Below are 22,759 nucleotides of genomic sequence, written 5' to 3'. Positions count from 1 at the left end.
CAGAGTTCTTGTCAGCAATGGATGTGTGCTCTTTGATAACAAGCGGGTATTATAATACTGCAAGAAAAGTCAAAGGATCTCTGAGATGGACTGGAGCTCCTCTCACTGCTCATTCTTTATGAGCAATAAGTCAGGCAGTGGGGGCCTTCAAAGTAAAAGCAGCTGGTCTGGAATTAAAAGTCATAACTTTACAAGTAGTTTTGCACTTAAGGACAAGACCACTTCCATCAAACACAATATTGTTAATGAACTCTCATTAACAATAATAATTAGTAAGTAATTATTAAGTAAATAATTAGTAAGTAATAATTAGTTAATGAACTCTCATTTCTGAATTACTTTTTTTCTTTCTTTTTCTTTTTTTAACTAAATGAATGCTTTCAATTTCAATTTTCTATTTCAGTGAATCTGGATTTTCGGCAGTTAAAACAAAAAAAAATCAGGTTCTGGTCACACAAAACAAAAAGCCAAGAGTACCAAAGGGCAGAGTTGACACCCTAACTGCTGAGGCCAGCCGGGTTTGTAGCACACGATAACAGAGCAGGGTGTTAATCACCATGATTTTGTATTGCAGTTGAGTAGTGCAAGAAGTTACAAACCAGGAGGGTCTACAACGAGTACCTGCATGTGAACGTGGGCACAGTGTGGCCCCCTGCGAGTCTCACTGGCATGTTGCTTCCATTGCAAGAGCCGGATGTGCCTGTAAGAACACGTATCATGCAGCTCTACCTCAAAACTACAATTCCCCAATTCATCTCTGTGCTTTAAGTTACCCTATCCTTCTATTCTGTTTCTGAAATGAGTGAAACAAATGCCCCAGCACCCCCACCCTTCCCTCTCTACCCTAGCAATATGCAGGGCTTCCAAAATATCCACTCCTGGCCCTGTCAGCAAGCCACCTGGTTACCTAACCATGCTGCTTCCTCTCCTCAGGGCTCGTTTTTTGTCTGTGAAACGGTAGTAAACAGGAATCCTCCTGTCACAGGAGTGCTGCGAGGAGGGAGGGTAATGGCTAGTGTAAAGTGTCCATATACTCAGCTAGAATATTTCTCCCTGTTCAAAGCTTCCTCCCATCCAAAACAGACACCATTTTTTTAACAAATATATATTTTTTTACAAGTATTCCTCCGGAGTAACTCCATGAATTTGATCCTGAAGGCACAGCCCCATCTGCACGCGTTGCTTCCTCAGGTTGAGCAGAGCTGCAGAGACACCTTCCAGGGCAGCCAGCAAGGCAGGAGCCCCGGGCACATCGGTCTGCCAGGCTGTTAGCAAATCCATCCTGCTCTTTGATGAACCCCCTTGGGAGCAGGCAAGTGGGACTGATGGCAGGCTCTCTTCCCAAAAATAGCTTACTTCCCCCTGGTCTTGAGGAAAGCTGCCTGGGAGGAGAAAGCAGAAGGCGGCTGCTCATGAAGTCTATAAAAACTACATCAGCCCTGGCAATTATTCAGTACTACACACCATTTGGGGAGCCCCAGATGAACAGTAAAACAGCCCGGCAGATGACATGATGACTACCAGATGTAACAGCAAGAGCAGTTCAGTCATGCTGCTAAGTCCTGCCCCTGGGATACTCGTCACTGCGGTATTTTAGGTGGAGGGGTGCAGAGGAAAGGACTGAGGAACTGCTGTTAAGCACAGTGGCAGAATATAGGCTTCGTCTGCTGTCTGTACCTTGCATTTGAAAAAAATAAAAATCCCAAAATAACCTGCCTCCTGTACCTTTGTGGACATGGTGCTGACATTGTTTCTAAGCCACCTGCAGGTTTCAAAGTGCCCGCAGCAACCTCAGGCACACTTCAGTATGCAAGAACAACCCCAAACCATGAGTGCTGCTGTCATTTGCAGGCATTTCACCACACTTGTAGGTCGGTGAGCTCGTGAACAATGAAGTTGAGTTGCTCTGTCCTTCTACTTTGTCAGGGTTTGACCACAGGACTCAGACAAAATGTTTTTCTAATACCACCAAGTGCAAAGCGCTACATCTGGAAGCCAGGAGCACAGATGTTGTCAATACCAGATGGGAGACGGAGCTTTGAAAAGCAGCAGATGGACTCTGAGCTCGCTGCAAACAACTGCCAGCAAGAACGCTCAGCATGCCATAACGCTACGGTAAAAACAGCAAGCACAATTTTGGGACGCAGGCATCAAGAAGTTGAGAAGTAATCTTAGCACTATTTCTTTTCTGTGGCTACGTGGAGCACTGGGCTAGCCACTGGTGCTGGTTCATTAGATACAGAGAAACAACAGAGCTCCCAAAGAAAAGGTTTCCAGCTTCCAAATCCAATACATGCAATATCAGGCTTCAAGGGCTCATTTTCCTCAGTTCATCCAAGAGCTGAAGGGATTAGTGGCTAGCACGAGACAGCCTGGGACGTTTCAGCCGTGTTGATAAGGAAGCAGCAATCCCCAGGTCACAGATTCTCGGGAACCCATCACTACAGAAATAACGTCATTCTCAGCGAGGGCTACAACCAAATATTAGAACAGCTTCCCAGAGCACACGCTAAATTTCAGGCAAGCGCTTTAGAAAGATTGAATGACTTTCCAGTAGTTATACAGAGATATAGCTTTCAGAGTAAGTAATTCAGATAAGGGAGATATAAAGGGTGGAGAAGGGAATTGCTGCAGGTGGTGGGTTGACTCCGAAGGGAGAAGAGTGCCCGCAATGAGACCCATTCGTGGGTGCAATTCACGTGCTTCACATCCTACATGCTCAGAAGCCTTGCCTTGCAGTGCGAAGGCAGCAACCGAAGCCGAAGGCTCACATTGCAACCATTCCCTTGCAAGGAAGGCAATTTTCCCTTTGCCTGATGTACAATCAGTATAATCTGTAGGTTTCACCCTTTTCTGAAGCAGTTTTGCTGTCCAAGCACCATACGAGTCAGATAGAGAACAAAACTAATGTTTCGGGGATGGCAGTGAATGGGCACAGAGCGTTCCCTGCACAACTTAGCAGCCGTGAAGACTCAGTGCAGCATTTTGCTGGATTAACTAGCCTAAGTAACTGGTTCCTGGTGGTTTACTGAACCTCCCATCTGAGAGCAAACGTGGTAACGCTGCAGCAGATAGCAGAGCTTCCCTTCATTTACATAAGCGAACTACCAGCTTCCATCTAGCAGCTGCTCTGCACATGGCTCTTGGCAAGGCTCTGTTTTTCCAGCACGATGACTCAACTCCTTCCTACTAGGAAAATTACTAAGGTTTGGGAGGTTAACTGCTCCCTCCACTAGGCAGCCTTGCCCAGAGGATATGGAGCTTATCTTTTTATCACCGAACCAAACCCGGTAGATTACAGCACTGCTACTACAGCAAGACACGTCTGGTACGTCTAACACCCACACTCGAGTGGTGTATTGCATCCTTTGATACATCTCCCTCCTTAGTGGAGGCTGCATAAATGCAAACCCTATTTTACTGCTGAAGACAGCAACCACCCCTGTTCAGTGTGTTAGGGCACTAAATCTAGTAAATATGTAGTGAGCAGTGCTCAAAATAAGCAGGCACACAGTCTGGTTCTCCTACAGAAGCATCTGCTCTGTCTGTAGGAGGGCACATCGAGCGCTGGCTTCAAAATATTAAAGTCAACAGGAGCCACCATCACAGGAGGCAGGCAGGAAGTAATTACATCCACCAGAACAGCAGTGACAATTTGGAGGACCAGTCCTCTCAATCCTCCTCCTCCCCGTCACAAAACAGAGCTCATCTTGCTCAGCAGGGGTGAGGCTGGGTTCTGGCAGTACCACCAGACAGGATGCTTGTTTCCACTGACCATGCAGCAGCAAGAGGGTAGAGCAGTTCACTTCTTCATTTATTATCAGTTTTCACCGTGCTGGAGGTTCCTCGTGGAACTGAAAGTGTGAGCACAGCCACTCGCCTAACCCCGGCCGCCTGGCTGTGGCACCGTCTGACCCCACACATTTTAAAGTCTGGTATCCGAGAAACCTACGGGAGGCTGCCCAAAATAACTCCCGAAACTTTTACGACAAGATAAATGGAGGGGTTGAGGTAAGGGAGTTTCAGGTGACAAACAGATGGTTTGTGGCACCCACCCTCTGTGCAGCTGCATTATCAGTTCTCCATTTAAGTCCATAAGGGAGAAACTACACCTTGGAAAGGGACTACACAGGCTCCACGATTGCCTTTGTAAGATCACGGTGCTCCTGCTAGCCTCTGCAGAAGTTTCCACTGCAGTTGTTACAAGGTCCTGAAGGCTGGACTTTCCTCCAGCGTTACCTAACTGAGAGGGTAGAGCTTCTCTGAGCTCTGGGAGGGATTAGGAGCAGGCATGCTTTTTATAGTACATTTATTTTTGATTCTATAGCAGCAAATATACTGCCACACATCCCCAGCTTTTATTTAGCTTTGACCCGCTCAGCCTACGTAGACCAGTAAGTTTTAGCAGTTCACTGCCAACAGAAGCATCCGATCTCAGGACAGAGGGAAAGCACAAAGACATTCAGCTTGTAGGTACCTTAGAGGGTTGCTGCTCATAGGACTAGGGACATGCTCCCACATTTCACTCTCAGACCAGCAGCAGAGGGCAAGTGCTTCTTTAGAAACCATCACTGTAATCTAAGTGAAAGATCAAAATCACCTACCTGCCTCATTTAACTCACTCATCCTCAGCCAGTTAAGAGGCAGATCTGTAGATTAGTGATAAAAATTCTTGAGGAAGATCTAAAAACCAACCATTTCTTCCCCTCCACCAGTGTATTTATACACACCACTCAATAAGCTCCATGGACTCCCAGTCAGCACGACTCCGGTGCAAGAATAACTCGAGGCAAGCAATGTTTAGCATAAGTTTATTTGTACAGGAATTGCAGGATCATTAAGGTCCAAAACCCAGTTCCCAAGGGTGAACAAGTGAATACCACAGTGCAGAACAGCAGATCGAGTTCTTGTGACCAATCTCACATCAGGGCTCGTCACGAATCCAAGTACTCCTAGTATCTTGTTCTGCCAGCCTAAAGGAAAAACTCACTTTTTCGAACAAGCGTGAGATTTTCCAAGAGCCGACTTCTAATGGTAAAAAAAAAAAAAAAAAAAAAGGAAACAAACATAGAAAAAAAGCTTTCAAATTTCAACAAAAAGTGCAGTTTTAATCAGAAAGAAAGACAGACAAGCCCAATGCAGATACTTCAGTGAGCGGCCTTCTCTTCCCATGGAGGAGAGAAACTGGAGTGCTCCAACCATTCCCACAAAAGCTCCTACAACTATCGCCCAGCATCCCACCTCGTAACGAGTTTCAATGAAATTAAAGAGCAGATATGAAAGACACTTTGCCATAGTTAACAAGTCATTGACAGCAATGGTTTGAATAAGACTTCGACGCAAAAGCTACAAGTATCACTTATCCATTTGGCTCTCCCGATGCCCAAATTAGACCGATTTGCCAGTAACGATGGCCAGCTTATTGCTTATTTCTGTGCCTAACATTTATGGCACTCTGATTCAACAGGTTTAGTAAGAGGGACAGCAAACAATTTCTGTCAGTACGCTGAATTGAAACAATTTGCCCAAGTTATTTCCTAAGAGGCCTTTTCCCAACCAATGGCACGACAAGCAGAGATCCCTACAAACGTTTGCAGGAACTCTAACGATCAGAAAAACCCACAACATCTAGGCACAAAAACATACCAAGCGCTTAACTCAGCAACTCCATCACGAAAACCGTGGGGTTTTAAGTCTCAGTAAAATCTCCAGGTACTTGGACTAGATTTAAACACTACCTTCTTCTTTGTAGATCAGCATAGGGATTTCAGGGAAGTGACTAAAATCCACCCTGGTCTCCGTGGTAGCATCTTGATCAAATATAAGACTTCATCCAGCTTACAAATGAGCAAAAATATCAATAAACTGTATGTAAAGGAGGACTCGGTGATAAATATTCAGAACAGATGCTTAGCCTCAGACTGACTTAGCCCCGCAGAGTTTAAGCTACAGGAAGAAGAGAGCTATTTTATGCACGGGGTCTAATTTCCCAGAAGCCTAGCCCTTAGGAATGATGCACAGACACAAGTCCTGCAGTGCAGCGTTGCTGTAACTTTGCTTTGATGCTGCTGCCTTGAGGGAATTGGGGTAATAGCCTGAAGCGTAGCAGCCTGTCCCAAACCTCCACTTGCTACAGAAGCAGAGGAGAGTGCAGGTTTGCATCATTTAGCACCAAAGGGAGACTGAATCAGGCAGCCTGAACTTGGCCTAGGGTCATCACTTTAACCTAGCACTTCTTCTCGTGTTACTCCCAGCTACAGGGCCCCCAAAAACCTGACCCCAAACCAACCCACACGCAGCAGATTAAGCTGCTGCTACCTGCAACAGCAGGCTGCCAGGACAGCTTGAAGTCAGGAAGGGGCAGGCTGCTGGCAGCACCACGATGAAAAGCTATTAATTATTTCAGCTCCACCTAGACTGCCGAGCCGGGCTTGTTTTGAAGGCAATGAGACCACACATCGTCCCAGCAATCCCTTATAACTTAGTGCCAATGCAGTCGGTAATGTGCAACTCCAGGCTACGGTTTAACTGCTCAAGACCTTCACATCCAGACTAAAAAGCATCAAGTATTTATCATCCCAGAGCAACGTAAGATGCTGACAGGGGAACACAGCAGTCCTGCAAAGCTTAAACCGAGGAAGGCAGACGTTCAGAGAACAGCCATTCGACTTTTAAGAAAGCTTCCTTAGGATCCTCTGTTACAAGAGTCATTAGGAAAAGCACAAATACTTTTGGCAGGAAGCTTGAGTTCTCCATAGCTCTGTCCCAACATAAATCCAGGAGAGCTTTCTAGCACTTTCTTTTCTATTAGATACATCTGGCCCAATGTACAGCAGCCAAGGTACTCAAAGACCAGTAAGAAACAAGGCAGCTTGCTTCAAGCTAATGAGGACTGTCCCCTGAGCATGGGCTGCTTCTCCCACAGGAGCTGATGCACAGAAAGTTCCTAAAGATCAGCCATGAGATTTCCTAAAGGTAAGCTGTGAGATGCTGTAAGACCAGAGTGTAAGCTACTTGAAATGAAAATCAAACACGTTCCTCTAGGCACAGCTATTTTTTTTTTTTTAAAGCCAACTGCAGCTATTTAAGAGATGAGAGCAATTAAACCCTTAAAAAGGCTTCCTTCCTTCTGGTGATACTCCGTGCTGGTCCAAGTATTGCTTCTCATGCAGAAGTTACTCATTCTGGCAGTAAGCTTGCTCTAAGTCTGACACACATGACAACACCAGCCAAACCATTAGCTTTTAAAAAAAGCCTTCCAGCTAGTGTCTTGGGTGAGAGGTACCTTGCCTGTATGCTACTCCAAGTCCAAGCCACAGTTTATACAAAAGAATGGGTTTACTTTTGAATCCAACTCCTTTGGCAGACTATTCAAGAGCCTTCGATAATAAAAAAGCCAAACTGTCTATTTGCTACTGAAGATGCTTACAAGACTGCTGGAGAAATTAACCTAAAGCATGCCTGGCTGCAGCCAGCTTCCTCAGTTGGATCCCTCCCTGCCTTCCTAAGCTAACTGAAGCAAACAGCAGCTCTGCTGCTGTACTGATGTGGTCTTCATCAATCAGTTACATTGCAAGTTCTCCCACTTTTCATAACCAGAAGTCTTTGGTCCTACCAAGAAGAGGCAGTTTTTCACTGCCAGGTAAGAGCTGCACTGCTACTGTTTTCTACCTTTGTTATCAGCGGTAGGTGTTTCATCTGCTTTCTGCTTTCCCTTCTACACAAAAATCATTTGTTTGATCCAGCACTTTGACTTCTAGCTGTCTGTGTGAGCTTGTGAGACCCACAAAGGGTTAGCAATTAAGTATCCTTAAACACTGCACCGCTACATATTTAATATCTCAACAATTTGCCTTTCTAGTTCTGCACCCCTTTCTGTTTCTAGTACTTCTCTGGTGAGGCAAAGGAACCTCAAGATCATTTGCTATACGTATTTTATTATTGCAGCTCAGTGAAAAAGTCTTCCAGTCAGTTTCTAGTACTGCTGCATACAGCACCGTGGAACTCTGAACCATCCTTATAAAGCACAGGGGCATCAAAGCAGCAAGTTCAGCACATACCCGTTAAGAAGGTCAGCCTCCAAGGGAGCACACGCTCTCTCAGAGGCTGTTCTGAAAGCAGGGGTAGACTTCCACTACACACAGCCTCTGTGGAAAGCTCTGCTTAGGGTTTATATACATGAAGTGAAGGTTAAGACTGCTAAAGACAAAGATCTCGGCTTTAACCTCCCCAAATCCTATCTCATACAGTGACCAAGTGATAGTGACAAACTTAAAAAAAGAAAAGTGATAAAGCTTAACCCTTAAGAGGAGACAGAAAGGCAAGCCTTCAGGACCTCCTGAATTTGTACAAGAAAAAAAACCCTTAGGAGGCACTTAAGGAATTTATGCTGTGGCAGACGTGCACATCAGACTACAAGTTAGTGGTTTGGTTTTTCTTTTTTTGCCTGCTGTGGACCCATGAGGAAGAAAGTTAAGTCACACTTCAGTGTAAGAGCTGCGCTACTTTCCAACTGTGCCAATAACTCTTTTGAAAGAGACTTTATCTTAAGCCTATACTTAATAGTATTTTCCCCATCTTAACCATTCAAACAGCAGTTCCAATTTAAAGGTTTTAGTGCCTTATTCCAAGGACTTAGTCATTTTTTTAGATCAGGTTTTGGTGCATGTTTAGACAAGCCACCTTCCATCCCTTTTTGTACTCAAGAAGGGTTTAGCCAGCTCATGCTTTAGGGACAGATTTACTAATTCATCTTCAACTTCCAAGACGTTATCTTGAACTTGAGGCAGGCCCACATACACCCGTGTACAACAGAAAACACCCTTCAGGCCCTCTATGAGAGGGACAATATCCATCCTGTCATCAGTTCTACACAGCCAGAAAGTAGAAGCAGCCCAAGCATGACACAAGCCCACTCTTGCACAATTAGTTCAATAGAAAGCTGACTAAAAATTGAACTGAGGAAGTATAAAGTAATGAGATTAGGCAATAGAAAGCAGAGTTCGGGATCAACTTCTGCTCTGCACAAGACGTTTTCCAGTCTTTGCTCTATTAGCTAACCCAGTTCACTGAATACTCCACACTTAGGTGACATTAACAGCCATTTCCAAGACTGGTGCCTAGTTTTGTAACTATTCCTTTAACACTTGGCTGCTGGTTCTCTTCTCCCAGTGAGGAGGTAATAAGGCTCCTTGGCATTTGTAGAGATATACTGAAAAAGGTTCTTCACACATCACCTGGCTGTGCATTCCTACCGCACACCAAGAAATGGATAGTCCGACAGTCCTATTTATTAGAAAGCCTCCAACTGGCAGTCATTACTTGTGTATTTACACTCGGCAACTCGGCTTTTAGTAGCCTCCACTCAAGAACGCTGGAGAGAAACGATCAGTTGCAAGGCAACCAAGTCGGGTAGGACTGGCTATATGGCACGGGAGCATTGGCAAGGTAGTAGTTGCTGAAGTTCACGTCACTAACGTAAGGTGCTGGCTGGTAGTAACAGGTAACAGTAGTGGCATTAGGGATGATGTTCTGCTCCGCCAGTACTCTGAGAGCCAGCAGAGAAATCAAGTTGAGAGTCTGCCTTCGCTCGTGCCCCATGAGACAGACCGTGCTCTCGTTCACCACCCTGCGCAGGATCATGAGGTAGTCATATTTGCTCCTCTCTTCTTTGGAGAAGTGGTTCTGGAGGTAGGTCTCGAGCTTGCGCTGCTGATCCAGGATGTCTGGGAAGTCTATGAAGAACCGGGAGCACATGTAGCGCTCCAGTGTTTTGATCTCATCTTTATCCATGGGCCTGAAGTCCCGCACTAAGAGGTTACTGTACTTCAGAAGCCCACCACCTCGGATCTCTTCAGGATTTTTGGTAGCTATCAGCTTGTTCTGGAGGTGATCAAAAGCTGCTTCGAAGTCTCCATACATACTCTCCCCAATCACAGTTGGATGGAAGTGCTCTGACATAGGGTTTTCCGAGTAGTCATAGTAGAAAAGCAGGGAATCCAGTATGATTTGGAAGGAGTCCACACTGAACTCGAACTGCCGTCTTATACAGTCTACAAACTTCAGCTCCACGTTCCTACCATGTTTGTTGGAGAGTGATATCAAGCTCCAACGGTCCGATTCTGTGGACACTTTAACCAGCTTCTGGATGTAGGCTTCCTTCAGTGTTACTGGACTGATTTTTAGCTTGCTTACTCCTTCTGGCAAGAAATTCAGGAGGGAGCGCAACACCACATCTCGAACTAGCTGAAACTCTGCCTCACTCGGAAGAGACACTTGAAAAATGAGATCCAGGTCTTTGCACCCCAGACCATTATCCTTGACCAGGACGTGGCCAGCTGCAGAGCCGTTCAGACGGACATCATGTACCGCAATGCCTGCTTCATTCAGCCTGCTCCGAACGGTCTGAACAATGTCCTTCAGAGTTATCTTCAGCGTCGGGAAGTTACCTCGTCCATGGATCGGGACCACCTCTGTAAGAACCTCATGCAGGCGGCTGACCTGCTCCCAGTTCAGTACGCTGCATGACATGCAGTCTGCATTACTTCCTTTGCTTGCCATGTTCAGGTTTTTCTTCTCCAAAGAAACTGTAAGGAGGTGGAGGAAGAAAAAAAAACGTAAGTTAAACTTTCGGTTTGCACTTCCTAAACATACATCTTATGCTCTGCTTGCTGTCTACATGTAGAACCTAAAAAGAAATAATTCTACAGACTAATGATTATCAGCAAGCCTTTCACCCGAAATGATTCTCAGCTTCCCTGCTTGTTCAGGCACAAAATGTAGTTGTCTGTGTCCTTCTTGGTGATGCAGAGTTAAGTACTGCACCACAGAAGTTAATTTCAAAGGGCAATTATCAATGAATAATACAAATAAGCTTTGCCCAGGTTTCCAAGATCCGCAGTACCAGCTGAAGCCAATGAGAACCATAAGCACAGAAGGCTTCCAAAAGCTAACCTTGAACTTGTTCCATTATAGGTAAAGCTCAAACCTCTCTCCAGCTAACACAACAGTGGAAAACACTCAGGTGTTTTAGTTCCAGGGCTTAGAGATCCAATCCACTGAAAGCACTCCAGTTATGCCAGAGGCACAAGATTGCTTTTTCATAGAAGTTTTTTTGTTTGTTTGTTTGTTGTTTTTTGTTTTTTTAAAAAAAACTTTTAGTATTTCCAGTAGTTTCCATTATCTTCCTCTTACAGGCTAAGGGAGAAGTCCACCTTGCTCCTGCAAAAACTATAGAACTTCAGCATCTTGGAGAGCATTTCAGCTACAAAGCCAGATAACAGAACTTTTAAATTTGCATTCCAGTCTGCAAGCAATTCTTTTTCAGATACACTACATAATCAAATTACCTTTTGGGCAATATTCCTACTTTCCCTGACCTTTTTAGTCGTTTGTGGAGGGAAAACAAGCTTGTAAGAGCTGGCATATATTCAGGTGGGATTAAGGCGTACATGTCAGCATTACACTAAGGACCTGAGAACCTCAATGACCAGATTTTGTCACAGCCTAGTCCAAGCATTAGCACTTTAAGGAGTGCTGTCACAGCTCTCGTAACAGTTGAGCAGATATTCTCTGGTACTTCAGCAGCTTGTTTTGAGGTATATCAATACTTACATATACTCTACAGTCACTCAACTCCAACAGGAGTTAATATGCTTTCCTGTTTTAAGTGCTACAGCTTTTTATGGTGGCCAGGTGCTCCCTGACAGCCACAGACTGAGGTCTCACCTTCATCTGCCCCAAGTACTTGTGAAGGCTGCGCTGGCAGCTGCCAAGGTCAGACCTCTCAGACTTAGCTCAGTTAACTCCTGCCTACCGGGAGCTGCTTAAAAAGCAGCCACACTGTTTGGCAACACGAACCAGCGCTGCGTGGGGAACGCTTCAAGCAAGATTCAAGCAGCAGCTCTTGTTATCTCTTGCTTGTCAGCCTCCAGCTTTTGGCTTTCAAGAAGCTCTTTGACTGTGTTCACAGAGCGAGACGGCAACGCAGAAGTGCTCCGGGGGAAGCAGCTTCTGTCCTTGGGCATAAGCAGCTGCGTATCATATCAGCTTCAGTAGCCATGAAACAAGCTTGCGATTCATAAAATAATTAATCCAGGACAAAGCAAGGGTTTTTTCAAACACAGACCTTAAAGCTCCAGCACAGTATAGCCCCAGAGGCACCGAGGCTGACAGGAGCTGCCCTCAGGCATATTAAAACACGCTTTCACCTTAAAGCACTATCTTCTCCACAGCATGGGAGCCTCTCCTGACTCCTGGCTCACTCTGCAAGCCCACAGGCTCCTCCTTTCCAGCTGTGGGCTCCTCAGCAGCTGGGGCGAGGCACACAGCACCCCACGGCAGCACTTCTCCAGCGGAGCTTTCCACCCCACCACCCGCGCCTGGTTGGGCTCCAGCGTTTTTATCGTGCAGGGGCACAGCGTGCATCGCTGCCCTTATTACCACAGAAATCATTACCACACGCCTAGCCCCAGACGCTCGAAAAACGAGGAGCTCCGCGCTCCTCCGCGCTCCTCCTCGCCTCTCCTCACCCCGTCCCCGCTCACCTCAGCCCGGCCCCGCCGCGCCGCCCGGCCCCGCTCCCGCGCACGCCTCCCTGCCCCCTCCGCCCGCCCTTTATGGCCGCGCCGCCGCCCCGCCTCCGCTCCTCCTCCGCCCTCAGGGGCGGCTTCTCCGGACACACGGACACACGGACACGGTGCCGGGACCGAGCCCGAGGAGAAGGGGACCGGCTGCCTCAGTCACGGGGAGCCCAACGCCACAGTGGTTGTCCTGAAGAGACCCCCCCCCCCCCCCGGGGCAAGAGCCTCAGGGAAGAAAAATTGCACTTGCTGCTGGAAACCCTCAGTATTTGGGGCAAAAGAGGAGAAAAGGGAGCTGGGGTGGTTGCTGTGCGCCTCGCCGTGCCACAGCTGTGTTTGCAAAGCACTGGGAAAAGCACATCTGGAGTGCTGTTCTGCCACACGCACCAAGGGGAGATGGAGTCAAAGCTGATCCTGTGAGAGGAGGCTGAAATGCTGCTCTTCGCTCAGCCACCAGAAACAGGCCCTCGGCCACCAAAACAAAAGCCGGGCAGGGATATGGGTGGGTTTCTTTTCTTTCTGTATCTTCCTCTATGAGCACACTTGGCATAGGTCAGCATCTTTTTGTCTGCTGACAGCACCATCCCTTCAGGCTAGTGCAGTAGAGAGGGAGGAGAGTAAAACTAACTCATTTTAGATACCTGCTAGATAACAAAATCCATAATAGGGTTGCCTGTGACAGAGTTACAGGGTTGAACTTCTGAATGCAGGACATCTTTTTTTTTTTTTTTTTTTTCCTGTGCTTCTGAAACAAGAAAGAGAAATAGGGAACTCAAAAAGGAGTAATAGCAGACATGACAGAGGCATAACCACCAGTAGGGAAGTGTCTCACTCGGAGGTTAAAATACTGAATGGTGTCCCCTGTTAAAAAGGTGTTTTCAGCAGTACTTCTGCCTCACATGCCATTGTCTATTTTGGATGGTATGTTTTCTGTTCCCTCTTGGAGAAACAGCAATTACACGTTGAAAAAATATTTTGTAATATTTATTTGACATCAATAAAGGCAAAGAAACTTGCAACACAATGATATTACAGATGTTAAAATACTGATAGAAGGATCGTACTTTATTTGTTTAGAAGTTCTTGTTTCACAAAAATGTGAAAACAAAGGGGTGTCTCAACCATGTCTTAGACATTGAGTATGCTTCAGTGGAAGTGCGGAGCTCTTTGTCATGAATTTAAAGCTCCCAAAAATATGTCAGTCACTATCCATCGATCCTACAGGAAGGCCAGAGGGACTGGATTTTGAAACCTGCTGGGCCAGACTTGTGTAGGTTGCAGGAGGAGTGAGGAATGCATCTTTGAGTAATGGACGCCTAGGGGAGCGAGCCCATTTCCCCCTGGCAGGAGCCAGCCTCCTGTTATCCATCTGCATCTGCGCGGTGGATTCCTGTGCCGTGAGGATGGAAAACACGGGAAGGCACAGCCCACTGGCGAGACAAGAGATTAAAAACACACGAGTGCTGTGGCTGCTGAGGGGGTTCTGACCCCGTCCCAGAGCACATAGTGCCTGACATTTAGGCAGGACTGACTGTCCCGCTGTCAGCTCGAACACCAAGCATAGGGAGAAGTGGCAGGAGACAATCCCAGTCTCAGCAAACCCTCCTTTCTTCGAGAACAACTGGAGGACAGATTCCTGCTGAGAGGCACCGTCTCCCTCTGCTCCTGGATGATCACCCTCTTGTCCTTCTCCCACAGCCGCTCTGTCCCTCATCTCTGCCTGCAGTCCCACTGCCTCCCCACAGCTACACTCACTCTTCTCCTGCCTGTAGCTTCCCTGTGTTGGGTTCCCCTTTGGGACACACTCTGTGGGAACCATTTCAAAGAGTTTTCAGAGAGGATGGGGAAGGAAGAAAGACCAAATGGGTGCTGGGACATTACCGTAACAGAGGGGGAAAAAAAAAAAAAAAGAGTCTGGAAACCGCCAAAACAGAGCTAAGTATGAAGTTTTATAAACACAGAGCAACGTGTTCATTTTAATCCAGTAAACAGGGCAGCAAATTTGGCAGATGAAACGCACTTAAAAACTTGTAAGTCAGCTCAGTGACCTGGCACTGTCAGATTAGTTTCCTTTCGTGATGCATTGCCGAACGTAATGTGTCACTATAAATCTTGCTAGCTGCAACTGTTAAAGCCATAAAGTGAAGTAGGGTTATTAATACACACTAGTAAAAGCTGTCAGGCTCTATTCTGTAATTGAGCATCAAATCTGCAGTTGGAAAACGTTCCCTTTTGTTTGACATGTGGGATAACTGCATGTCTGCTGATACGGAGAGCATGGAGACAGGTAAGAACATCCCCGTCATGTGGGGTTATTGTGAAATCCTCCTTCAGAGTATCAGGAGTGAGCTCCTCTCTCTGTTAGTAGCTGCCTCTACAAGTCTTTGAGGTTTCCTGTGGGGAGACGCAGCAATTTTCCCTCTCCATAAATCAAAATAGACATGTAAAGTCCTGTATAGACCCACAGAGTCTAATGCTGGGAAGAGTAGTCTTTCACAAATCTGAGGTTAAATTTGCCACTAAAAGCACAGCAACAGCTGAAAGGTTGTCCGAGGGATGAGATGCTGCTGTGTAGGGCTCTCCAGCTCCCACCAAATTCCCGAGCTCAGCAAAAGCTGAGAGGTTTTTCTCCAAGAGGCAAGAAATGCCACCGGGGTGCTTCACCAGCAGGACCCATGCAAAGCATGACCTTCAAATGCTTGCTACATGGAGACCTGAGGAGGATGCAGAAACTGAGTCATTGTCTCTCACAAATGTCTTAAGACGTGTTTCCACCTGTTGGCCCTTTCACACAGCATTTTTGCTTCTGCAGTAGACCCAGTTTTGCTGATCTGGAGTGGGAAGCCCAGGGAAGCCCAGCACTTTCTTTTCCATTACGAATGAGCAGCGTTGAGATTTCTCCCACGTCAGCCCTCCCTCGTGATGCATGCTGAGATGGAATGCACTTACTGGAGCAAGTGGGCAGTGGTCCGTCATCTGAGTTGTTTTTCCTTGCACCTGAGCTTGCCCCAGCTACTTAATTAGTCACACGGTTTCCCAGAACCCGGGGGAGAACGAACCGTTAACAAATTTCGGTGGCGTAGGAGAAGACAAAAGCTGAAGAGGGGGAGGAGGAGGGGGAGTTTGCAAATCAAACTGAAAAAAATATTTACTCTATTTTGGGAGTTGTGAGCAAACCCAGGATACATCACCATATGCTCAAGCTGCAGGTGGCAGACACAGCAAAGGGGGGTTCACAGAAACAGTGAAGCTGTTTAGGGAGTGCAGCCTCAGTTGTGTGAAGCTCTTGCACACGAATCTTGTACTTTCCCTCACCACAGATTTTCACTTTGAAATTACAGCTTTTTCCCATTCCCTCATCATCCGTAGCTCAGGGAGCTGATGTACAGGAGCATAGTGATCACACCACACCTGCAGCAACCCCACAGGCATCGGACAGCAGTCTTCTGCATGCGAGCTCAGTCTGTTGCTTCTGTCACTGTAAAAAAAAAAAAAAAAAAAAAAAAAAAGGCTACTGGTCACCCCTACAAATTCACAGATTTGAAGGCTAACAGACATGATTAACTATCACTTAGTACTAAAAAAATACTGACATAAAACTCACAGCCCCTTCAATAACATATACTTTCCTGCAGACTTCATTCAAATCCCTCCAGAGTTGGATAATCCAGTGCTTTGCCATAATAGTTTGTTGCAGCTGTTAGTTACTTTCACAAATAAAGGTCCACAGAGTTTGATCTGGTTTTAATTTTCACCTACCTTTATTTTCAGTATGCTTTTCTTTTTCCCTGCTAGATGATGGGGGCTTTTATTGAAAAGTTGCCTGAATTCTTTATGATTTTTTTTTCTTCAACAAGTCCTTTTCTTCTAGCTGGTGGCAATGGTAACTGGAAAAGGAGGTTTTGCATACATAAAGTAGGTATGTAGTTTAAAATAATCTAAATCAGAGCTATCAGAGACTCTCCTAACCCATGCTCAGAGGTCAGGTTTATGCCACTGGGCAGTGAGGCAGCTCAGGGAACTGACCCAGCTGAAAACTGATCCAGCCAAAGAGGTCAAATTCAGCTGGGCTAGCCTGCTAACAGGGCCACCACGCAATCGCATGGGCACCAGCACAAGCACGGGAGGTGAGGCAGGTTGACAGCAAACTTTACATGGACTGAGAAGCCCTCTTGGCCTGCTTTGTGGGCCACCAGCACTGTGCATGGAAACTCTATAACCCTGTAAGCTGCTGTGTCCCAGCACAAGGCTGACAACCTTGCTCCCTACTGGCATGGGTCAGGGAGTCCTTGAAGAGCACGTGGGTGGGTAGCATCTCTGTCAGGATTTCTGCTGTGGCCTGTCCTGCAGTGTGACAGCTGCTCCTCCAAGCCCCAGCTCCATCCACCTCTCTTGGTGGATGGGGATAACAATCTCCCTTCCCACCAGGTTTAATCTCACCTTATCAGGTCTGAGGTGACTGCCAGCCTCACCCCCCTCCATGGCCAGCTGGCATCCTACAATGCTCTGAGGGGCCCCTGCAGTCTGTTTTTGCAGCAGTTCAGCCTACAGCTGTCTCATCCAGGGCTGTGCAAGAACAATCCTCCCAGAGACAGATAATCGGGGCTTTCAGGCTCTCTTATCTCATACAGGGGAGGTAGGGTAAGGTTACACATCTCAGTCTGGGAAAACAGCATTACCATACCTCTTTCTAATGAAACCCAACATTTTCCTTCTGTTTAGAAACTTGTCAAGCAGCCTATGGGCCTTTCTGCCTATGCTGGGAAAAACTTGCAGCTACATGCTAGAGATCACTTTAGACAAATAAAGTTTGAGGAAGTAAAGTATCAGGATCTTTTGAGATAAGGAAAGGTTAAGGCTGTGGATGTACTGCATGGTGATGTTTTCCATGGGTGTCCTGCTAAGACAGCACATCTTCCTCTGTGGGAGTGAGAGTGCTCTATCTCCTTTCGTCATACGACAGGTCTGAACCCTATGCAGGGCAGAAAAAAAAAGTAGCTGCACCAAGATTTCTGCATTGCTCCATGATCTTCCATAGCTTAACTTGTAATAAATCTTGGATTCAAGGAAGAAGGGTTGCCTCTGTCTACACGGTATCAGATTTCAGCACCAAACACAAGTCATGGCCTGGTTAAGAGATCAGAACAGAAATAAGGAGTTAGTTAGAAGTCTCTTGCAGTTTAAAGTCCACTTGCTGCATGAGAACCAGCACAAAACAGATGAGTGTGACAGGTTTCAAGCTGGGACAGGCATTTGATTTTTAGTAGCAAGAAGCTACTCAGAGTTTTTACGCAAGGCTCATGAGGAATTACTTGGTCTGGACTCAGTTCTAGGTTACAGTGAGAAGCACAGTCAGTCCGTAAGGTGTGTAACAAAAATGTTTACAGGAATGCAAAATCTGTGATAGTAAAAGGTGCTTATAGTTTGAGTCCCAAATGAGAAGCCTCAGTCTAGAAAGAGTTAAAGCTAACTGCTGGTAGTTTTATTCTGTAAATCAATTTTACTCATGTTTATGTGGATGTGATTGTGTAACAGATTTTACAAGTGAGCTGATTTTGTTTCCCACCAGATTTTCTGTGTGGCTGATTTCCTGTAGAAAAACTCAGCTCAGATAAAGAAGACTGCTTATCGTGAATATCCTACAAAGGTAACAGACAGGGAATGAAGGGCCCTCACAGCCCTAGGGGTTGTTTTAATCTCCAAGCCAGCAATTCACAAACACAAACCTGCATACCAGAGTTGGTTCCAGAGGCTTCCCAAATAAATACTCCTCCAGGCCTCCTTTCCTCACTGAATGTAGTGTTTACATCGCAGGACTACATTGAGGTAGAAATTTAACAGAAATCTTTGAAAAAATGTAGGTGCTAGGTTGTCCTGCAGTGACTGATCTCACCTTTAATCTGTTTGTCCACTCAGGCCCTATTGTTTCAGCAACGCATCTGGAGTTTTATTAACAATGCTTGCTTTCTGAGTATTTGTAAGACCACAATATTCGATGCTTTCATGGTTTTCTCTGTGACTAGAATTTTTTCTGTGACTGGAATTAAGTACATTAAAGGAGGCTGTAGCGAGGTGGGGGTTGGTCTGTTCTCCCACGTGCCTGGTGACAGGACAAGGGGGAATGGGCTTAAGTTGTGCCAGGGGTGTTTTAGGTTGGATATTAGGAAGAACTTCTTTACTGAGATGGCTGTGAGGCATTGGAATGGGCTGCCCAGGGAAGCAGTGGAGTCACCATCCCTGGAAGTCTTTAAAAGATGTTTAGATGTAGAGCTTAGGGATATGGGTTAGTAGAGGACTTGTTAGTGTTAGGTCAGAGGTTGGACTCGATGATCTTGAGGTCTCTTCCAACCTAGATGATTCTGTGATTCTGTGATATTCCAGAGCTGGCATGTTCACAGCCTCATCGTAGCACTTGAAAGGCTGGCAGCACTGAACACGTATCAGCTGGTACTTCTCGCCTTATAACGTCTTATAAATGCAGGTTGGGGAAAAGAAGAGTGGGGGGTGCACCGCTGCCAGCCGCCCCTCACAGCTCCCCACAGACCCCGCCACCGCCTCCATCCCGCCCCCCTCCGCCATTTTGTGGGCGGCCGCCGACGGCCGCCACCATCTTGTGGGCGGTACCGGGCGGCCGCCATGGCGGAGCCCGGTGCGGGCGGCATGGTGCCGGTGGCGGCGGGGTTGTACGTGGGCGGCGCGGCGTCCTGCTCGTCCCCGGCGTCGCTGGCGGCCGCGGGGGTGGTGGCGGTGCTGACGGTGGACGCCGAGGAGCCGCCAGCGCTGCCGGGGGTGCGGAGCCTGCACGTTCGTGTGCTGGACGAGCCCGGCGCCGACCTGCTGAGCCGCCTGGACGAGTGCGCCGCCTTCATCGGCGCGGCGCGGGCGGGCGGCGGGGCAGCCCTCGTCCGCTGGTGAGGGTCGGGACCGGCACCGGGACCCGGACCGGGGCTCGGCTGGCAGCCCCCCGGGGCTGGCCTCGCCTCATCCTGCGCCTTTCCCTTGCAGCCATGCCGGGGTGAGCCGCAGCGTGGCCGTGGTGACCGCCTACCTGATGAAGACGCAGGGGCTGGGCTGGGAGGAGGCGTACGCCGCTGTCAGGGCGGCCAAGCCCGATGCCGAGTGAGTGCCTGGGCTGAAGGAGGGGGTGAGGAGGCGCTGCCCCTCTCCCCTTGCCCGGCCTCAGCCCCTGCCCTTCTCTCTCCGTCTCTCTCAGCGCAGGGTGAACCCGGGCTTCCAGGGGCAGCTGAAGCTGTACGAGGCCATGGGCTGCGCGGTGGACAGCGGCAGCGCCCTGTACAAGCGGTACCGCCTGCAGATGCTCAGGGAGAGGTACCCCGGTGAGTGGGGGGCTGGGGGAGCGCTGCCCATGACAGGCACTCGAGCTTGAGGTGAAATTTGCCTCTGTGGTCTGCCAAAGGCCTGGGTGGGTGATCACAGTGTAAGGGCAGTCATACGGTTTTTCTGCTCTGTTTTTTTTTTGCCCCATGGGCAGCACCAGGCATCCAGGTGGATCTTTCTGCTGTGTGCTTGCTTTAAGTTCTCATTGTTCACAGTTTTAAGGCACGTGCCCCCATCTGTGGTCTCTGACCTGTGCTGCTGTGGTTTGTGACTGTCTTTCACTAGCTGTGCATCAAGATCTCTGTGTCTTGTGTGCTGTAGTGTATGACTATGGTGGTGGGCCATGGTTCACAGATCGTTAAAAAAAAAAACAACAACAACATACTAATTGCAGAGCCTATTTGATGTCTCTCTGCATGGACAGCAAAGCAGTGGATGTCCTTCCATAGCTAGACATCTCAGGTGGGATGAGCATGATGCATCCATCTATCCTTAAAGGCACACAGAAGCACATCAGTGAGATGCCACTTTACAGACTGAGCTCAGTTGTTGTTGACTGTGAGTACTGCCCTCAGAGTAGTCCAGCCTTGAGTCAACCAGACAAACAAATGTTCACATCATATTCTCTACACAGTTCTAGCTCATCAGTGGGAGAAAAAAGGGTATTTGAGGCGTTTCTGAGAAACAAATCTGTGATGAACTGTTCTCTAACAATTCCTCCTATGCTTTTATTTCCTGTTTAAGTGAGAATACAGGGCAAAAGGCAACTAATTTGCCTTTATTAAGGCCAAATTCTAGATTCCATTTCACTGGGCTGAATCCTAATCTTACTTGTGGTGGGATGAAGCTGTTTTAGTTTGACCTTACCTAATGGAATGGGTGAGTGAATGAATTAATGTGAAGAAAGTAGCTTTTACATACAGTGACTAGGGCAGAGGCATGGTGCTCTCCCGCTGTAATGTATCATGGCTTTATTGATCTGATTTGCAACTTAATCTTGTCTGCTCCGCAGAACTTCAAGACTTACCTCGAGAAGTCTTCGCTGTTGATCCGACCAATATGTGTCAAACGCCGAGCACAGAGGTTCTCTACAGGTGCAGGAAGTGCAGGTATTGAACCATTCATATTTCCCACAACATAGCATTTTGAAGTGATCTCAAGAGGAAAACAGCCTGTGTAAATCAGTGGGTATGTCATTATTGTTAGAATAGGGATAAGATCTTCTGTAAATGTCCACATAGCGTGTGCCACACACACTATATATATTGTGTCTCTAAGTTTCCGCAGTAAAACCAAGCATTTTACTTTTTTTTTCTGCTTTTTCCTCCCTTCTGTCATGGAGGACAGGCGCTCTCTATTCCGTAGCTCCAGCATTTTGTCCCATGTGGAAGGAGACGGACCAACAGCCTTTATTCACAAGAGAATAACGGAGTCAACGCAGCTTTCTGGCGGTGGCCCTGATAAGTGCACCTCTTACTTCATTGAGCCCGTGCAGTGGATGGAGCCAGCATTACTAGGAGTCATGGAAGGACAGGTGAATGTGTTTTATTTTTTATTTATTATTATTTTTTGCCAAGATAAACTGTTGCTATTCTCTCACGTGAAGGCCCCCACACACTGTCCTAGGTCTCCCAGCCTCTCCTGTATCAATTTTGCAGATTACTGACAGATTCTCAGATGTGAAATATCCTTTTATAAGGAAATGAGCTTGAGATCTTGTTGGCCTGAGAACACTGGCAAGGGTGTTGGACGAGGGTTTGTGAGACTTAAAAACCTGCTGTGGTCTCAGGCTGGCTGAGGCCTAACTCCTGGAACCACACCAGGTCTGATGAGCTGCATTTCCACGCCATCCCTTCTGCCAGCACAGCTGTCTCCTACACCCGAGGGCATGGCAAGCACCAGCCCATTCAGCTCTCTTTTTGGCCTGTTTTTCTGTATCATTTCAGCTACGGGGACAGGAGCTGGCTTAGCGCAGGTTGCCATAACTTAATGTACCGCAGAATTACATTTCACGTGGAATTACATCTGAACGCAGCTTGTAACGGGGTCATTTGTTGTTCTTGCAGCTTCTGTGTCCCAAATGCACGTCGAAGCTGGGCTCCTTCAGCTGGCGGGGTGAGCAGTGCTCTTGCGGCCGCTGGGTGACTCCTGCCTTCCAGATTCACAAGAGTCGAGTGGATGAAGTGAGAACGCTGCCGGTTGGTAACCTCCTCACTGCCAAAACCTGAACTCATCGCGGCTCTTGGTGGACTTCTAAAGGACCCCAGAAATGCTGGGTAGCCCACGATTGCCAGAGCTGAGGTTATGACTCGCACCCCCTTTGTAATACGATGGAATTACTTGAACACCTCCTCCGTTCTCACTTCCAGCATCTCTAATACATGATGTGTATGCATGTGTATATATTTGTGTGTATATATATAAATATATATATAAAGGCAAAGCATGGCCCTTAAAGAGGTGTTACAGTGTCAAAGATGTACAGAAATGCCTGAACGTGAGTGAGAATATACTATTTACAGAAGGTTCAAACCCTTATATAGAAAGAATGTTACCATATTAGTTTAAGGGTGTGGACAGTCATGCTACTACTCTGATACAGGAGTTCAGAACAATTTACCTGAAACGGGCATCTCAGATTTTAAGAGGAATATTCCACAACATGACATACAAGGCAGGGAGATACTTCAAGGCTTAGGGAAGTGCCTTAACCTTGGCACCATTACCGGGTGTTGCATTAGCACGTGTCACAGCAAGATTACAGTGATGCTTCTGTTACAATAAAGCTGCTACACTACAATATGACACTTTCCAGATAATGTCTGAGGAGATTACGTAAA

The 22,759-nt window shown here is 47.1% G+C and overlaps 2 protein-coding genes across 3 annotated transcripts; one reads left to right on the top strand and one right to left on the bottom strand.

Moving 5' to 3' along the window:
* Nucleotides 1-4,795: 4,795 nt before the first annotated feature.
* Nucleotides 4,796-12,575, bottom strand: TENT5C (terminal nucleotidyltransferase 5C). The gene is made up of 2 exons (XM_084298827.1): nt 12,546-12,575; nt 4,796-10,586 (listed from the first exon to the last, which is right to left on the bottom strand). The coding sequence occupies exon 2, from the start codon at nt 10,558-10,560 to the stop codon at nt 9,388-9,390; it is 1,173 nt and encodes a 390-aa protein (XP_084154953.1). The 5' UTR covers nt 10,561-10,586; nt 12,546-12,575; the 3' UTR covers nt 4,796-9,387.
* A 6,636-nt stretch (nt 12,576-19,211) lies between these two features.
* Nucleotides 19,212-22,665, top strand: DUSP12 (dual specificity phosphatase 12). 2 transcript variants are annotated; one of them, XM_084291735.1, is made up of 6 exons: nt 19,212-19,492; nt 19,587-19,700; nt 19,800-19,918; nt 20,932-21,028; nt 21,285-21,453; nt 21,986-22,665. In XM_084291735.1, the coding sequence occupies exons 1-6, from the start codon at nt 19,218-19,220 to the stop codon at nt 22,145-22,147; spliced, it is 936 nt and encodes a 311-aa protein (XP_084147861.1). In that variant the 5' UTR covers nt 19,212-19,217; the 3' UTR covers nt 22,148-22,665. The 2 variants fall into 2 exon arrangements, with proteins under 2 accessions (XP_084147861.1, XP_084147860.1); XM_084291734.1 differs by having other exon boundaries at nt 21,267-21,453.
* Nucleotides 22,666-22,759: the final 94 nt, after the last annotated feature.

Source organism: Netta rufina, assembly GCF_964035555.1.
Source record: "Netta rufina genome assembly, chromosome: 1".
Lineage (NCBI taxonomy): Eukaryota > Metazoa > Chordata > Aves > Anseriformes > Anatidae > Netta > Netta rufina.
Note: the sequence above shows the minus strand (reverse complement) of the source record. Positions and strands in the feature narration are given on the sequence as shown.

Coding starts and splice junctions, on each gene's coding strand:
- TENT5C (XM_084298827.1), bottom strand. CDS start 10,560: ATGGCAAGCAAAGGAAGTAATGCAGACTGCATGTCATGCAGCGTACTG.
- DUSP12 (XM_084291734.1), top strand. CDS start 19,218: ATGGCGGAGCCCGGTGCGGGCGGCATGGTGCCGGTGGCGGCGGGGTTG. Junction 19,919..20,931: donor GCTCAGGGAGAGGTACCCCG/GTGAGTGGGGGG, acceptor TCTGCTCCGCAG/AACTTCAAGACTTACCTCGA. Junction 21,029..21,266: donor TACAGGTGCAGGAAGTGCAG/GTATTGAACCAT, acceptor CATGGAGGACAG/GCGCTCTCTATTCCGTAGCT.